General features: G+C 34.9%; 1 protein-coding gene across 1 annotated transcript in view; it reads left to right on the forward strand.

Annotated features, from left to right (window-relative positions):
• Positions 1 to 16,973, forward strand: part of LRP1B (LDL receptor related protein 1B) — a 1,573,107-nt gene that overhangs the window by 950,901 nt on the left and 605,233 nt on the right. Inside the window, exons 16-18 of the mRNA XM_036421500.2 lie at positions 2,779 to 2,919; positions 7,341 to 7,466; positions 15,222 to 15,338. Coding sequence (XP_036277393.2) covers positions 2,779 to 2,919; positions 7,341 to 7,466; positions 15,222 to 15,338 — 384 coding nt within the window. The remainder of the gene's footprint in view (positions 1 to 2,778; positions 2,920 to 7,340; positions 7,467 to 15,221; positions 15,339 to 16,973) is intronic.

A 16,973-nucleotide genomic window follows, 5' to 3' on the forward strand; every position in this document is an offset into this window, starting at 1 on the left:
TAGTGGTTGAGTGTTGACCTACTAGTGTGAAGCAGGAGGCCATGGTTTGATTCCTAGTTGGGGCATATACCTGGGTTGTGGGCTTAATCCCCAGTGTGTAGGATGTGGGAGGCAGATGATCAATGATTCTCTCTCATCATTGATGTTTCGATATCTCTCTCCCTCTTCTTTCCCTAGACATTTTCCTTTTCTTTAATAACGGTGTAATTGTTCAGAAGCAATTTTACTTTCACTCTAGTATTTGAATATTTTTATGGGGATTGGATTATTGTTTAAATAGGCACATGAAAACCACTCTTTTAAAATTGGTACAATTCTTATCAAAAGAAAATTGATGGTTTATTGGGTTTTTCAGTCCTTACAATATGAAGCAATGGAATTGACTTATCTTTTTTGAAGTCAACTATAGAGAGAATAGAGAAAATGTTCAAGTTAAACCTAAATGGGAAAGGAAGCTGATCACATCTCAAACCAACTTTCTTGTTTAACTGGAATAATAAATAAATAAATAAATAAATAAATAAATAAATAAATAAAACCTAACAAACCAACAACAACAACAACAAAATTCTAAGAAAATTTAGGCTTTATGATTATAGAAAAGAAATTAATTAAACTACTATTCCTTAAGTGCCTAGTTCTAAAGTGAGGTTTAACGGACTGAAAAGAAGAAACTGTACCACCCTCAACAATCCGAGGGTCTACCTGAGCAGACTTGAAACTCAAAGAAAAGAAAATCTGCATGTTATTAGGGATCAATTCTACAGATTGTTGAAAGAAAAGCTTGATCCTAGAGAGGGGCAGACATATCCCAGAGTCCACTTCCCTTTGTTTAGATTCTCATCAAGCCCTGCTGTGGCAGGAAAGGCCCCCCATTAGGAGCTGAGTAGGAGACCCTATGGTCTTCCCTTTTTGTTTTTATATTGTTGTCATTTCCTATTTGGGCATCACACACACACACACACACACACACACACACACACACACCACAAAACTTATTTGAAGTGACCTCACGGAAATGACATCACTAAACTTGCTGCTATAGCATTTTGTTATTGAAAAAGATTAGAGTTAAACAGGGAGGAAAAATTACTTAGTTCCCACATATGTTATCTGCTGTCTGAGAAGGAAGGGACAGAAGAAACATGTATTTGTTGAATGGAGAAGAGACCACCCAAGAGGCAGAGACCCCTACCCGGGAAATAACTCCAACTAGCCAATTGCGGAGTCTAATTACAAATTTTATTGCAGATTCGAATCTGGGCTGCCGCCGTGGCAATGGCGCGGCCAGAAGCAGCAGCAGTTACAAAGCGGTCTCTCTCTTCTTAAGCATTCTTCAAACAAGCACATTCCAAACAAGGGGGGGGTGGGGGGGTGGTCTTAACCTTGTGATTGCATGCATCTGCCAGATGGCCTAATCTCCCTCCTTGGTTTGTTCTGCTATCTTAGCCTTGACTATCCCAGACTGCTGATTTGGCCTTCAGCCTTGACTAACCCAGACTGTTAACTTGGCCTTCAGCCTTAACTAACCCAGACTGTTGACTTAGCCTTCAGGTCCGGGAGGGGTGAGTAGCAACTTTCTACCCTCCAGGCAGGGTCAGTTATTTTCCATTTCTCAGTATTACCTTTGTTCTAAATGAATATTTCATTTACCATACTACCTATTCTTTTTACCCATAAAACTGTAAGGAAGCATGTGAATTTATTAGTCAGCTTTTTTTTTCCTGGCCCCACAAACACACGTGTGTGCGTTGCTGCATCTCTCCGAAGCAGGTTCTCTGCGGTCATCCTGCGGGTCACAGTTCCTCTCCGGTGCTTGCAGCAGGGAAAGCACGAAGATTGAGATAGTGTTAACACCAAGTGTTTTGGAAATGCCACGTTTTTTTCTCTCCGTAGCTCTCATTTTTCTCTCCATGTCTCTTGCTTATAGTTTTTGTGACAGTTCATCAGTTCAAACCCGTTATCCAAAGTAAAGTTGAAAGCCATAAGAACTGGAAAAGAAAGATCAGCTGTGCTTTTCCTATGAATAAGCCAGCTTTTAGTAATTCAACGCAGTTTCAGTCTGTGAAACACAAATCATTTACTGTTACTATCGCCACATGTTTCCTCTCTTCCTAGACTCTGCTGAATCCACTCAGAGAGAATAGAATACTAACACTCTTAGTTCGTGAATAAATCCCAGTTAATTGAATTCCTAACATTTGATGAAAGGGCATGAAATATATGAAGAAAGGTGCTGCATAGAATTCTGGTACATAATGAGATTGTTTTGATTAACTTAACACTGTCTTTAATACTTAACCAGGAACAAGTTTTTCTCCCACCTAGAGACCAACAAAGTAAATGCAGTGATCAATGATGGGTGCTATTGCCGGTCATTGCATTTTCATTAATTGTTGGCATACTAATAGTAAAATTATTTGCCAGGCCTACTATATAGATTGTTATAGTGATCAACTCAGATTATGAATGAAAGCCCTCTAAAAAGTAAAACTAAAAACTCAATGTAAAAACCCTACCAAACATAATGTGGTACAATATATTATTGTTGTTGTTGTTGTTGTTGTTATTTTGGTAATCTTTAAACATTTTAGTAGAATAATTATCATCAGAAAAAACTTAAATTTTTCTCACTTCTGGAGATTGGTGTCACTACAATGCTAGCATGTTTTTATATTTTCCATAACATAAAATGAATCAGCATTTAGTTGTTATAACGTTTTAATGAATCAGTAGAGCCAGTATTGTTCATACACCTTGGATTTTTTTGTAACCTAGATAATCCGGGAGAAGTATTACCTCATGTATGTAAAGCTGGGGAATTTCGTTGCAAGAACAAACACTGCATCCAAGCTCGGTGGAAATGTGATGGTGACGATGACTGTCTAGACGGAAGTGATGAAGATTCAGAGAATTGCTGTATGTTCTCCTTTACGTAATATTAAATCTCCCTGACTCTTTAAGTGTGTGAACTCTGAAAATAGTTTGTGGAAGTCTAAAAATGTATTTGTTACAAATTGAGCTGTTTGTTTTTGTTTTGTTTTTTTCTCAGTCATACTTTCTATAGTTTTAAGGTGGTGGTTTTCTCATCCTTCCCCATCTTTTCCGTTATCATTCCGGTTGATGCAGAAGTCCTCTCCTTTTCCATTTGCGCTGCGGCACCACCACCACGTCATTGCCAGGATGTTGCTGTAGCAGATCCCTCGGGATCTCTGAATTTAAAGATGTGGAAAATCAGCTTAAACTCCCTCAGGACAGAATTAGTGGTACAGAGGGTCAGGAGCCACTCCATTGCTCCTTGGCAACTGAGCCTTGGAGGAAATCCAAAAAGACAGACATGGGTTCGCAGAATGTTATTCCCTCGATACATGGTAGGAAACACATATGGGGCACTCGGATGCAAATGAAAGATTTGATTTTTCTCCTGTTTGGCTTATTTTTAGTTACCTATCATTTGCTGCAATAGAAATAGTTTCATGTTTTTGTAGGGATAATAAAATGTCCCACATACATAAAGGGAAAACTCTTTGAGAAGTACATTAAATAATGTTTTGCCAATGTATTTGATTACACTCACTACCTGAGTGGTTTTGAGAGATATAAAATGTTTTTTAAATAAAGAGAGAGTGGTATGCGGTGGGCATATGCATCTTTCCTCTCTTAAATTGACTTCGATACATTTTTTTAAAATTATGTTTGTTTCCTAATTTTAATTAAATGCATTTTCAGGTTAAAGTGGCTGACCTAATTGTGAATTAATTGACAAATCTCCATTTTTATTTTTATTTTTAATCAAGAATATAAACATAAAGTTTTAAAATCTGTAGTTATGACTGAATTAAATTGGTCTGGGCATCTGTATCATGAAACTATCTCTGATTTGGGGGGGGAAAACAGGAATATGGACTTTAAAAGATATTTTCAAATTGTGCATAAAGGCTTAATACATAAACTGTCATTAATACACGTAGCACTACTTTCTTTTAATTTCCAAACATGGGTCTGACTGCAACATTAAGCATTTCTTATTTTCAAACTCATTAATATCTATACTATAAAGTGTGAAACTACAAATAAAATATTAAATAATAGTTTTTACAATTTTGGAGTGAAAGATGCATTTTTATGTAAGAGTACAGGTGTGTTTTTTCCTACTTACTTTACACAAATGATGTATTATTTATTGATTAAATTAGCTGCCTCACTTCTAAATCACTGTGTTTATTCATGGTTTTAATGAATACTCCTTACATATCAGCTCCCTAATTAGTCAGTGTCTGTTCAGAGTACAAATATTTCATCACAATATTCATGCTTTAGCCTTAGTTCCATGCTTCTATTTATGAGATTGTTCTTTTCACCAACTCACAAAGAAACACGTTTCCTTTTGAATATGCAGGAGTATTATATTTGTACCATTAATTATAGCATTAAAATTGCTTATCAGTATTTTTCTCTTTTTTCATCATAACCCAAGCCTACATCATGGGGTTTTCCCGGAGTCTTCTAATTCACTCATAATCCATATTAAATTCTATCAAAGAACTCCCTCTCTTTTACCTCCTAAATAATTAATATTTAATCTTTACCTCCTTTCAATTTCACTGACTAAATTAGAGTCCTATCTTAGATTAATACAGCAAGTTCCCTGCTATTATTCCCACCAGAATACCTCCTTAACTAAAGCCCACTTTCCACACTACTTCCAGAGTGACATTTAAACACTGAAACTAGCCCTAACCAGTTTGGCTCAATGGATAGAGCATTGGCCTGAGGACTGAAGGGTCCCAAATTCAATCTTGGTCAAGGGCATGTACTTTGGTTGCAGGCACATACCTAGTCCGGGGTGTGTAGGAGGCAGCTGATCAATGTTTCTCTCTCATCAATCTAACTCTCTGACCCTCTCCCTTACTCTCTGTAAAAAATAAATAAATAAATAAATAAATAAATAAATAATCAATAAAACATATTTTAAAAATAAATAAATGAATACTGAAATCTAGTCTTGATATTTCAGTAACTACATAATCAAGTTAAATTCTAAAATTCATTGACTTACATATAAGACACTTTATGTTATATCCTGTCTTTACATTTTTAGCCTTAAATGTCTTTCATGAATCTACTTAACCTTTTGTCCTTCTCAAGTTGAACTACAAGTAGATCTCTAAGAAAAGGTAATTACTCACCCCTGTGACATGCATTGCACTCTGTCTCTAGCAGTGGAATTCACCATCCTTTCCCATTACTTCCAAAGAGAAGTCCCTTTTGAATACCAAAATAATCTTCTCTCAGTATAGCTTTGAGTTAAATATCTCCTATATATCCCTTTACTATGGCAGTTTCCATAGCTCAGTGCAATTGTGTGCTAAATTCTATGGTGCATCTAATAGGTGAATTTCTTCATGAGGAGACATGTTTTATTGAAGCATCGTTTTTAGTCTAACACAACATCTAGCACCTCCTATCTAATAAAATGATCATATGCAAATTAACATCACATTGTCACAAAGATGGCAGCATCCATGACCACAACATGGCAGCACCCATGGCCACAAGATGGCAGTGCCCATTCCTCTGAGCCTCCCCAGGGTCCCCCAGTCCCAGGGGTGGCTGGCCGCTGAAAGTGGGCAGTGTGAGTGGCTTTGCAGGATGCTTGCTTTGTCGCTGTGGTGACAAGGCAAGCATTCCATGCCCCTGGGCCATGGAGAGCCTCTGGGCTGTGGAGAGCCTCTGGGCAGCAGGCAGGGAGCAGCCAGGCCCTACAGAGAGCTACTGTTGCACAGATTCATGCACAGGGCTAGTAGTGGATTAATAAGTGACTAAGTAAATGGGGCAACAACAAACTTAAGCACCTGTGGTCAGTTTCCAGCAATATGGGGTAATCTCTAAGTATTTTAGTGATTCTGAGCAGCATTTTATTTCTGGGGTTCCATGGTGAATATTCCAGAACTATGTAATTCATTTCATGGAATTATTTTAGGTTTTAAATACTCACAACCTTTGACCTTGAATCCCAACTCAAACTCACAAAACTATGGATTATATTTGCCCCTTCATTTTGAACTCTGATTTACATCCCTGATGAAAATTGCAAAGGTCACCGATCAAGCTTCAATGAAATGCTTTGGCATAATCTTAGTACTTTCAGGTACCCTGATATATTGGATGACTTTTATTCTCATGAGTAGTTATTTTTTCTCTCAAGTCCCTAAAGTGAATAGAAAACGATAATATGATCAAATGCCAGACAACATAAAGCTTTTCCACCTTTTTTTTTAAATAAACATGAATAGAAACTTTCTAAAAAGTAATAAAATCACTTTATCACCAAAGCTACTTTAAAGAAAAAGTGTTTAGAAACTGACTGGAAAAGCATACATTTGCTTTGCAACAGCATGATAAAATACCCATTTTTTTTTTAATTTTAAGCATAAGGAATGCCAAAATTTATTTTTATTATACAGAGTACAACTACTGGGCTTAAAAAGAAAAACTACTTCAAAAAAGATGTTGAAGTTTTAAAAAAAATATTAAAGAGTATGCCAATTCAGTTAGAAGTTTTTGCCTCCTGGATGCAGGGAAAATAATCATATTAGTTTAACTTTAAGATAGCCCCTTGTTGTGCTTAGAGATTGGAGGCTAAATCCTCAGCTGTGTGCAGCATCCCTTTGGAGGACTGGTGTTGCCCTCAGTGTATTTGGTGGTTGCATGTTTATTTGTACTAGGGGACGAAACTCATAGTTATCCATTTTGTCCTTAAAATTATGCAGGACCCCATATTTAGCAAATTCTAGGTCTGAGCTGATGCTTTGCTTTCTTCTTTTTTGATATTTCCAGTCTCAAGAAATGTTGTACAAAGCATAACAAAAAATAGGCTTATTTAATATTTCAAGAACTACTTGAGTTAATGTGTGGTTTTAAAATGTATTTTTATATGTGATTAAATTATTTGATGGATATTTCCTGTATTGTATATTAAAATTTGAGGTTGGTAAAAAAACAAACAAACACAAATTCTGAAATTTAGTTACCTATTGTGTTAAGGAATAGAAAACCAAAGTCAGTAATATAGTTGGTTTTAATGAAGACATGAATATATTTACTTTTATATGAGATTTAATGAATTGATGTCTTCTATTTAATTGTTATATTTTAAAGGAGCTTTGAACCGTAATAGTTTTGATAAATATGAGACACTGGATGAAAGAAGCTATTACTTTATTATACTCTAATATTACAATTACTATAACCTTTCCATAATTCTAACTTAAGTAGCCATAATTTTATCCAATTTCATATCATTAAACTTTCTTCTCTCCCTCCACCGTCTGTCCCAGCCAATCATAGCTGTCCTGATGATCAATTTAAATGCAAGAACAATCGCTGTATCCCCAAGAGATGGCTTTGTGATGGAGCTAATGATTGTGGGGGCAATGAAGATGAATCCAATCAAACTTGTGCAGGTAATCATTTGCAGGGATATATACTGTTACATAAATCTCTTCCAAAGTTAATCTCCATAAAAAATGCAGGTCAGTGCTTTGAACTAAAGTGAACTTTCCTAATGCCATGTTCTGATTATTGGAATAGTAAATGAATTCAACACTTAATTCCATAAATCCTAGAATACAAATGATATTTTAATTGATCTTTGGGCATGACTCTGCTCTCAAAGTAATTTGGCACTTTCTCTACCCATATGGGTTGACTGGCGATGCACTAGTTGGACAAGACTTGACCCTGCTAAACCTTACTTGGCAGAGGAGGTTGAGGTTTGTTAACATGCTGGGATGTAGGCCACTCACAAAGAGAACATTTTTTTTATGTTGAAAAAATAATTTATATATTTTATTTAGTCTGCTATAGAATTCCTCTGTGAACAGTTTCTGTTCTTGGCACATTATTTATGTAGGTTAGGATTTCCACCCTCTACCATGAAGTCCCACCATCACTAAGCCTATTTATATTTCCATATAATGTATCCCATTGTAATAAATCTTTGAATCCTTAGCCAGATTCTTGTGGAATAGAAATATACAATCTGTGATATAGGTTACAATGGTGTGGCAGAAAGGTCACTGTTAGTCAGATAAACGTTGAAAAATGATACTGACTAGCAGCAGCCTCGTGATTCTCTATAAACGATGAAAAAAAGGTAGTGCATTTGATGATTCATATTGATATGATCAGTAAAATCTGTTTTTCAATCATTACACACAGAGACACCAAATTATATCAATCACCTCAACTCCTCTTTTTGCCAAAATAAGCATTACTAAATAATAACTATAATATGTTAGTGAAAACTCATGAGGAAGCATATAAAGAAAAGGCCCAGGGTAAAAAAAGCCTTGTTTTGAACTCTTGTTTTGTTCCTTAGAAAGACTGGTACTTCTCTGCACTTCAATTTACTGATATTTATTTCAGTTCTATAAGGACTATGACTTAACAAGAAATTGTTTCCAAAGAGCTTTTTACTGTGAACTAAATAATAACATGATAAGAACAAAACAAGTACTATTCATAATCCTAGCCTCCATCTTATTTTCAGTTTTTTCAATAGGGACCTGTTTGCTGAGGATCCCTGGGCTAGTCATTCTGCAGCTCCTTGATTAAAAGCATAGTCTAATATTTTAGAATAACTGATCATTTCCAAGATATTTTGTGTGTCTTATAAAGTTGTTTTACAAAAGACACCTGATTGGATAAGGGCCTCTAGAGACTTGTCTTAGGCCCCTGCCTTCAAGCCCATTAATTTCATAGATAAAGGCGTGAGAGAAGGGACTTGTCTTAACTCACATCATTATTTAGAGTTAAAATCAATCCATGAATTCTTTCTTCAAGACCATTGATCCTTTTATCAAATGATATCATCCTGAGGATTAGCTAGAATTTTAGGTATGGTCAATTTAACTTTGGCCTGGTAGCCTTTTATTAAAATCACAGTAAAATATCTTTCTAAGCCACTGCAGTTATTATTCTTTTAAGGTTCAGATTGAAATCACAGTCTGTTATTATATCCTAAACAGATAGATTTGCTTTCATCTTAAAATCAAAGGTATTGCTGACTCTTCATTTCAATTAGATTTTTAATATATATTTTTATTGAGTTAAAAGAGAAAAGGTGGGGAGAGAGAGGGAGAAGGAAAGGAAGAGGGAGAAGGAAAGAGAGAGAGAGAGAGAGAGAGAGAGAGAGAGAGAGAGAGAGAGAGAGAGAGAGAGAGAATGATGAGATACAATCATTGATTTGTTTCCTCCTGCATGCAAACTGGGGATCAAGAGCACAACCTAGGCACGTACCCTAACTGGGAATTGAACTTTGACCTCCTAGTTCATAAGTTGAAGCCCAACCACTGAGCCAGATTTATTTGATTTTAAAAAAAATATATCTTTATTGATTTCAGAGAGGAAAGGAGAGGAAAGAGTGATAGAAACATCAATGATGAGAGAGAATCATTAATTGGCTGACTCCTACACATCCCCTACTGGGGATCAAGCCAGCAACTTAGGCGTGTGCTCTTGACCAGAATTGAACAGGGGACCCTTCAGTCTGCAGAGTGATGCTCTATCCACTGAGTCAAACCAGCTAGGGCCTATTTAATTTTTTAATTCCTCTTGTTTCTAGATGATGTTTAAAGAGGTATTTTGTGTTAACTAGCTATATATAGTATTAAAAGTGAAAATTCTGCATATGATAGCAAATGCAGCAATCAATCTAATTAATAAGATTTCTAAGACTTTTTAGACCTTTAATGCACAAGGAGACAGCACACAACTTTTTACATTTCAAGTGCCAATCTAAGTAATGGCCATACTTTTAAGTACCGCATCTCAGTACTAGGTTTTCTTGTCCGTGTATTCATGACAGGTATTTTTATCACTGTACACCTCAAGAAATTGAATAAAAGGAATAAAGAGAAAAATAAATGTACCTATTAGCTTTGAAAACTAAGTATGTTGTCTTGTTACAATGTATTTCCATTTTGTTTTACAAAAATAAATAAACAGATCACATTTCTCATCATATAGGAAAAAATGGTACATACAATAGATATGTTCCCTAGCTGAGTCATTTCTATATATTGTAGTTCTCAGTATAGGTATATATACAAGAACATGAATCCTAGATAAAAGATTTCCCAGAGGGGGATTATTTTGTAATTCAATCCACTGTACTGTAGCCATTAGCATTGTGACTACTTTATATCGAAAGGAAAATCCTTTCCTACAAGAAACTAATTTCCTATTTTGTTCCTTTGGGATTTCTGCCTCACAAATCTATTAATTCAATAAATATTTACCATGACACTGGAGATAGAATGAGAAAAAATACTCAATATTTTTCCTTAAGAAGCTAAGAGTGAAGATGGTGATATTGACATGTAAATAGGTTTTTCTAATGCAGGATTCACAGTGCTAAGTTGAACCATAAGGGAGCACATTAGAGCAACTAATGTAGTTTTTGGGTGGTCTTGGAAGGCTTGAAGGAGGTGATGTCCAAGCTAGGCCTTTAAAAACACGTAAAAATAATGCCTAAATAGCAATGCAAGCCATTTAATTAGGAAAAATAAGTTTGATAAAACCAAGCATTGCCAAGATTGTGGATAAAAAAGGAACTGTCATGCACTCTTGGTGATTTTCTACACTGGAAATTAGTTTAGCCAAATCAAATAAATGTCTGTAATTCCAAAATTGAGTTAATAATCTAATACCTATGCACAAGGAAGCATGAATAAAATTTCCATTCCCCGAATGCTGGCAATACTGAAGACATAAAAACAACTCAAATACTCATACTCATTACAGGAGAATGTATAGATACATTGTGTTATATTCCCATAGTGGGATGATATTAATATTTAAAATTAATAAACTGGAACTCAAATATCAATAATAATGAATTTCAAAACCAATTAAAAAACAAATGTGTTGCCAAATATAAATAATTAAATACCATTCCTATGAAGTATAAAAATGCAATACAATTTTGTATGTGTTCATTGATATATAAGTTGTTAAGGATAGGATTTTAAAAAGCATGTCTAGGAAAAAAAGAAAAATTAAGAATAGCTATAACCTCTAGAAAGAAATACATTGCATGTGTTTGAAAATAATTACATAGGGGACTTCAAAAGTAACTATGATTTTTCTCCTAAATAAAATAATTTGTAGAAACTATATAAAATATTATATTCAGATTTGATACAACTATATGATGGCAAACAGGTATTATTGATATTATTGATATTAATTCCTATATTTTTCAGGTGATTTAAATGTTTTACTAGAAAAATAAAAGGTTGATCAGCATAGATTGAAGGGGGTGAAGTGAAAAAAGAATAGAGGGTGAAGAATGTGCCTGAAAGAGGAACCAGCATAGACACAGTGGGCAGAAAAAAAGCTAACAGTCAGGGGCTAGTTGTTCTCCCTCAACACACACAAAAAAGTTTTGTCTACTTATGAGGGAGACCCAGAGTCCAAAGATGAGAAGTAGCTACATTTGAAATTATTTTTTTTCTCATAGTAACTATGAAGATCCTTGGATTCAATTACATGTAATTCAGACAAGCATTTTCCCACAGTATAGAACTCTGGTTAAATTACATAATATCGGTTCTCCTTATATCCATCTAAAATTTTGAATGAATTAAAACTGGACAGATATAGATGCATTAAGAAAATCTGATATGCCATGACCGGTTTTGGATAGAGCATCAGCCTGCAGACTGAAGGATCCCAGATTTGATTCCAGTCAAGGGCATGTACCTTGGTTGTGGGCAGGAGGGAGCTGAATCAATGTTTCTCTCTTATCAATGTTTCTAACTTTCTATTCCTCTCCTTCTCCCTTCTATTTTGTAAAAAAAAAAAAAAAAAAAAAAATCTAATGTATTAAAAAGTCAGACTTTGTTATATGAGATAAAAAGAGAATCTATACTCCTAAAAGGGTAATATGCTAATTATACTGGGTTGACCAGACATCTTCCACATATCTGACTTCCTTCAAGACAAAGCCATGTTGGTGGGGGCCGAGGCAGAGGTGGTTAGGGGTGATCAGTCCTTTAGGGGAGCAAGCAGTTAGGGGCAGTCAGGCCAGCAGGGGAGCAAGCAGTTAGGGGCAAGATCAAGACAACGCAGGGAAGCAAGCAGTTAGGGGGCTATCAGGCTGGCAGGGGAGCAATTAGGCGGTGATCAGGCTGGCAGGGATTGGGCCTAAACCAGCAGTTAGACATCCGCTGAGGGTTCCCAGATTGGAGAGGGTGCAGGCCAGGCTGAGGGACACCCTCAGCCCATGCATGAATTTCGTGCACCAGGCCTCTAGTTTTGATATAACAGGTTTTGTTCAAATAGAATGATCTGATAAAATACAGCAAAGGTATGGATTAAGAATAATGTGTTAAATTCTGTTGTCCTCCTCCTTATTGCTCCTTTACATTGTGGGATTTCTCACTGCTACATGACTCATAAGAAGCATAATCAGTGATGAGGAGAAAACATTCACATTGTGACAATGAATTTCTGTTTCTCTGCTGGATAAGCAATTCCACTGAGGAGGTGTAAATTTCTTCTTCATTAGAGCAGCATTTGCTGCAAAATTAGAGTCTTCTGAGGCAGCCCTGCTAATCTCACCTCCAAACTAACTTAGATCTGATGGGAACAAGAACAGAAAAGTGCAGGTTGTGTCTTCTTGTTACAAATCAAGTAGTTAGAAAGTGCTAATTTAGTCAAGGTGATTATATCATAAGGGCAGACAGTACCTGTAGATTTATGGAATGAAACGTCTTTCTCCTCTGAGATCAGCTCGATTTTCTCAGTAAACTAAACAGCTCATTTTCTCTAAGATTAGAATAGACAATGAATTCATATATTTTCAGGGCATACTATCCTTCGATGATAAGCCAGTAACTACTCTGCAGTAATAGTTTATAGCAGTTTTTCAAGCTTCAGAGTTAATGAGGTGACACCAGGCTCTTGGGAATTCTTCTGTGTTGTCCTTTCTCATTACCATAGCATTCCTAACAAAAGAAAGGTTTGTCAGAATTAAACGTGAGGGACCAGGAGAGAATACAGGGGCATAAGAACATCAAATAAAAGGAGATTGCATTAGAAAGTTGAATATATCCTTACTATGGATCAATTAGAATTTGATGGAGATAAAATCTGTGATCATATATTTTTCTTTAAAGCAAAAAAAATAATAATTAAGAAATGAAATAGATAGGGGAATTAAAAAGTAAGTAAAAGAGAGACGTAGAAAAGAAAAAGTGGAGTGAGCAAGAGAAAAAGAGGTAGGGAGGGAGAGAGGAAGAAATAAAAGAGGAACAATGGGAAGAAGGAGGAAAGATGGAAGAGAAGACAAGTTGAGGTGAGGGTGAGGAAGTAAGGTAAGGGGAACTCCCATTAAATGTATCTTAACAGTTAGGGGGCGATTAGGCCTGCAGGGGCAGGCAGTTGGGGAAAATCAAAAGTTAAGTGTGTGTGTGTGTGTGTGTGTGTGTGTGTGTTGTTGTTTTATATATATATATACAAAATTTATATATGTGCCTGTGTTGTTGTTGTTGTTTTCAAGTAGGCATGGTTGAATTAAAATTACCTAGGGACTTTGTTGATTTAATCTAAATGTTGGAATAATAATAGAATATCTGTAGAACTGGCCAAATGAGACAACATAGAAATATTTAATCCCACTTGAAATCCAACATTGCAAACTTCAGAAGCATACATGTTTGTTGGGATACTTAAAATTGATTAGTATAAAGCAATCAATATGTAAAAAAGGAAAAATCTCATATCACATCAAATATTTGATTCAGGACCCTTATTCACATAAGAAAGCAAGTATATATATAATATAATTTTTGATATATAATACATTTTCTGGTATTTCTACTTATAGACATTGAAATAAAAAATGGTATATCCAATCCAATATATTTCATTTGTTTTTCTCTAGGAATCTTTAAAGTATTCACTAACAAAAAATATATATCTATCACTAGATTGCAGGTATATTTTCCTTAAAAGGAAGTAACTAGAGTATGGCTTTTAAAAAATTATTTTAAATGATCTCTGAAAAACCAGATTTTAGGAACCCATTTTAGAGTGTTTGGATGACTTGGCTTTGAGCCACTCTATTTTATACCAATAATTAGTACCTAAGTTGGCACTGTGTTGTGGAGAGTAATAAAAACAACCTTATGATTCTCAAATCCAGGAAACAAGAGGAAATGTACGTGTAATCTAAATAATGTTCTCTTATAGCCACAAAGTCCATAACTGAATTGTTCCTTATCTACCCTCTCTTCATCTAACCCCAATACGAATAAGTTTAAGTACATCCTTCCCAACATTTTCATCTGTTTCCTCTGGTCCAATAAAAAGAAATAATGGATGAGATACTGATAATCAGAAAGACATATTTATGGCTTAGAGGATAAAAAGAAAAAAAAATCAAACACTTAATGTAACAACCTAAGGCCTTGGGAAAGAGGGATGCTATCTGAACTTTTGTGCTTTCAAAAGTTGACCTGATTGTAGGAGAAAATGGTAATCAAACTTCTTGTAGAAAGAACATAGCCTCTTAATGGAATAGTTTTAAATACCTGCCTTAGGCTAATGTAGAAAGCAAAGTTCCATGTGTGTGTTCATTGAAACCCTCAAGGAAGCCCAAAGCACAGTTCATTAATATACTGGTACTTTGATTAAAAGATTATACATTTTTATTCACCTGTACTGAAAAGTGAGTTAAAAAATCCATCTTAGGTCTCAATGTGTATTTCAATTACCATATATATTCCTAATTCTTGCTCTCTGCATATTGGACCTCTTAGAGATCAAGAAATAAATGCATTGAGATGATAGAGGAAAAGGATAATGCAGACCCTATGGTTAGAAACTAGATATCCTGAGATAGTCTTCAAAGCCTTCCTCCTATGTTACTGCAAACGTTTCCTTGATTTATTGGCAAATGCTCAGCAACATTCTTTTTTTCTTTAAATTAAAAGTTGGATGAAATTTAATTCAACCATATATTCATTTGCCCATGAACTTTAGAGAAGAGGAGCACGCTAGTAATTCTATAAACTAAATAAAAATTTACTTTCAAAATATTTAATCTAATATGGTAATATAATAGGTGAAAGGAATATTGAATTATGTATCTTTCATGTTGTTTAAAACTCCTCTAAATTTATTCTTTGCAAATTAATTGGCCATCATAGCCAGAACATGCCAGGTGGACCAGTTTTCCTGTGGAAACGGACGCTGCATTCCCAGAGCATGGCTGTGTGACAGGGAAGATGACTGTGGTGACAAGACAGATGAAATGGCATCTTGTGGTAAGTTGTGAGTGAACGTGTTATTAGTAGATCCTGGGTCAGATGGCAGATTCTATCACTATAATCTCTCCCAAAAGGCTATTCATGTCTTGACATAACAGCAACGCTTTTGGGCCTAAAAATATATTTCATGATAACTTCAGAATATATACTATTCATGGGCAGTACCATTTCCTAGGCTAAAACAAATGGATCCAACATACCCAATGATTGTTGTTTGCTGATTTATTCTCAGAGGTGTAAAGTGATATCTCATTGTGGTTTTTATTTGCATTTCTCTGACAATCAGTGATGTTTAACATCTTCTTAAAGGCCTCTTGGCATTCTGTATGTCCTCTTTGAAGAAGTGTCTATTCTGATCCTCTGTCTATTTTTTAATTGAGTTCTTTATAAATTTTGTATATTAACTCCTTATCAGATGTACCATTGGGTGAGTATGTTCTCCCATTCAGGAGGTAGTCTTTTCATTTAGTTGATGGTCTCCTTTGCTGTGTGAAAACATTTTACAGAGATGAAGTTACATTTATTTGTTTTTAATCTTATGTCCTATGCCCACAGAAAAAATATTGCTGAGAGAAATATCGTAGAGTTTACTGCTTATGTTTTTTTCTAGGAGTTTTATGATTTCAAGTCTTACATTTAAGTCTTTAATCCATTTTTAGTTTATCCTGTTTTACAGTTTAAGAAGGTGGTTAATTTCAACTTTTTGCATGTATCTATTCAATTTTCCCAACACCATTTATTGAAAAGATCATTCTTACCTTATTGTATGCTCTTGTCTCCCTTGCCATATATTAATTGACCATGTAAGCATCAGTTTATTTTGTTGCTCTCCATTCTGTTCCACTGATCTATGTGACTATTTACATACCAGTACCATGCTGTTTTGCCTATTATAGCCTTGTAGTATAGTTTGATATCAGGTTGCAAGATACCTCCAATTGCTCTTCTTTCTCAGGTTTCAATAGCTATTTGAAATCTTTTGTGGATCCATGTGTATTTTTAGGAGTTTTATTCTAGTTCTGTGAAATACACCATTGGTATCTTGATAGGAATTGCATTGAAACTATAGATTGCTTTAGGTAATATGAACATTTTAACAATGTTAATTCTACCTATCCATGAGCATGACATATTCATTCATGTATTTGTATCATCTTCAGTTTCTTTCTTCAGTGTCTCAGAAATTTTCCAAATACAGGTCTTTTATCTGCTAGATTAAATTCATTCTTAGATATTTTATCTTTTTTTCTATTAGTTTATTACTGGTATATAAAAATGCAACCAATTTCTGAATATTTTGTATCCTGCTGCTTTGATGAATTTATTTATTAGTTATAATAGTGCTTTGGTGGAATCTTTAGAGTTCTCCATATACAGTACCATGTCATCTGCAAATAAAGACAATTTTACTTCTTCATTTTTTATTTAAATGCTCTTTGTTTCTTCTTGTTTGATTATTGTAGCTAGGACTTGTAATACTATACTGAAAAAAGAGCAGTAAAGTGGACTTCCTGTTTGTTCCTGATTTGAGGATTACAATTTTTTGCTTTGCCATGTTGCATAAGATGTTAACTGTGGATTTGTATTATATGGCCTTTGTTATGTTATGTTCCCATTATTTCCACAAGATGG

The sequence above is a fragment of the Pipistrellus kuhlii genome, unplaced genomic scaffold, assembly GCF_014108245.1.
Source record: "Pipistrellus kuhlii isolate mPipKuh1 unplaced genomic scaffold, mPipKuh1.p scaffold_m20_p_7, whole genome shotgun sequence".
NCBI lineage: Eukaryota > Metazoa > Chordata > Mammalia > Chiroptera > Vespertilionidae > Pipistrellus > Pipistrellus kuhlii.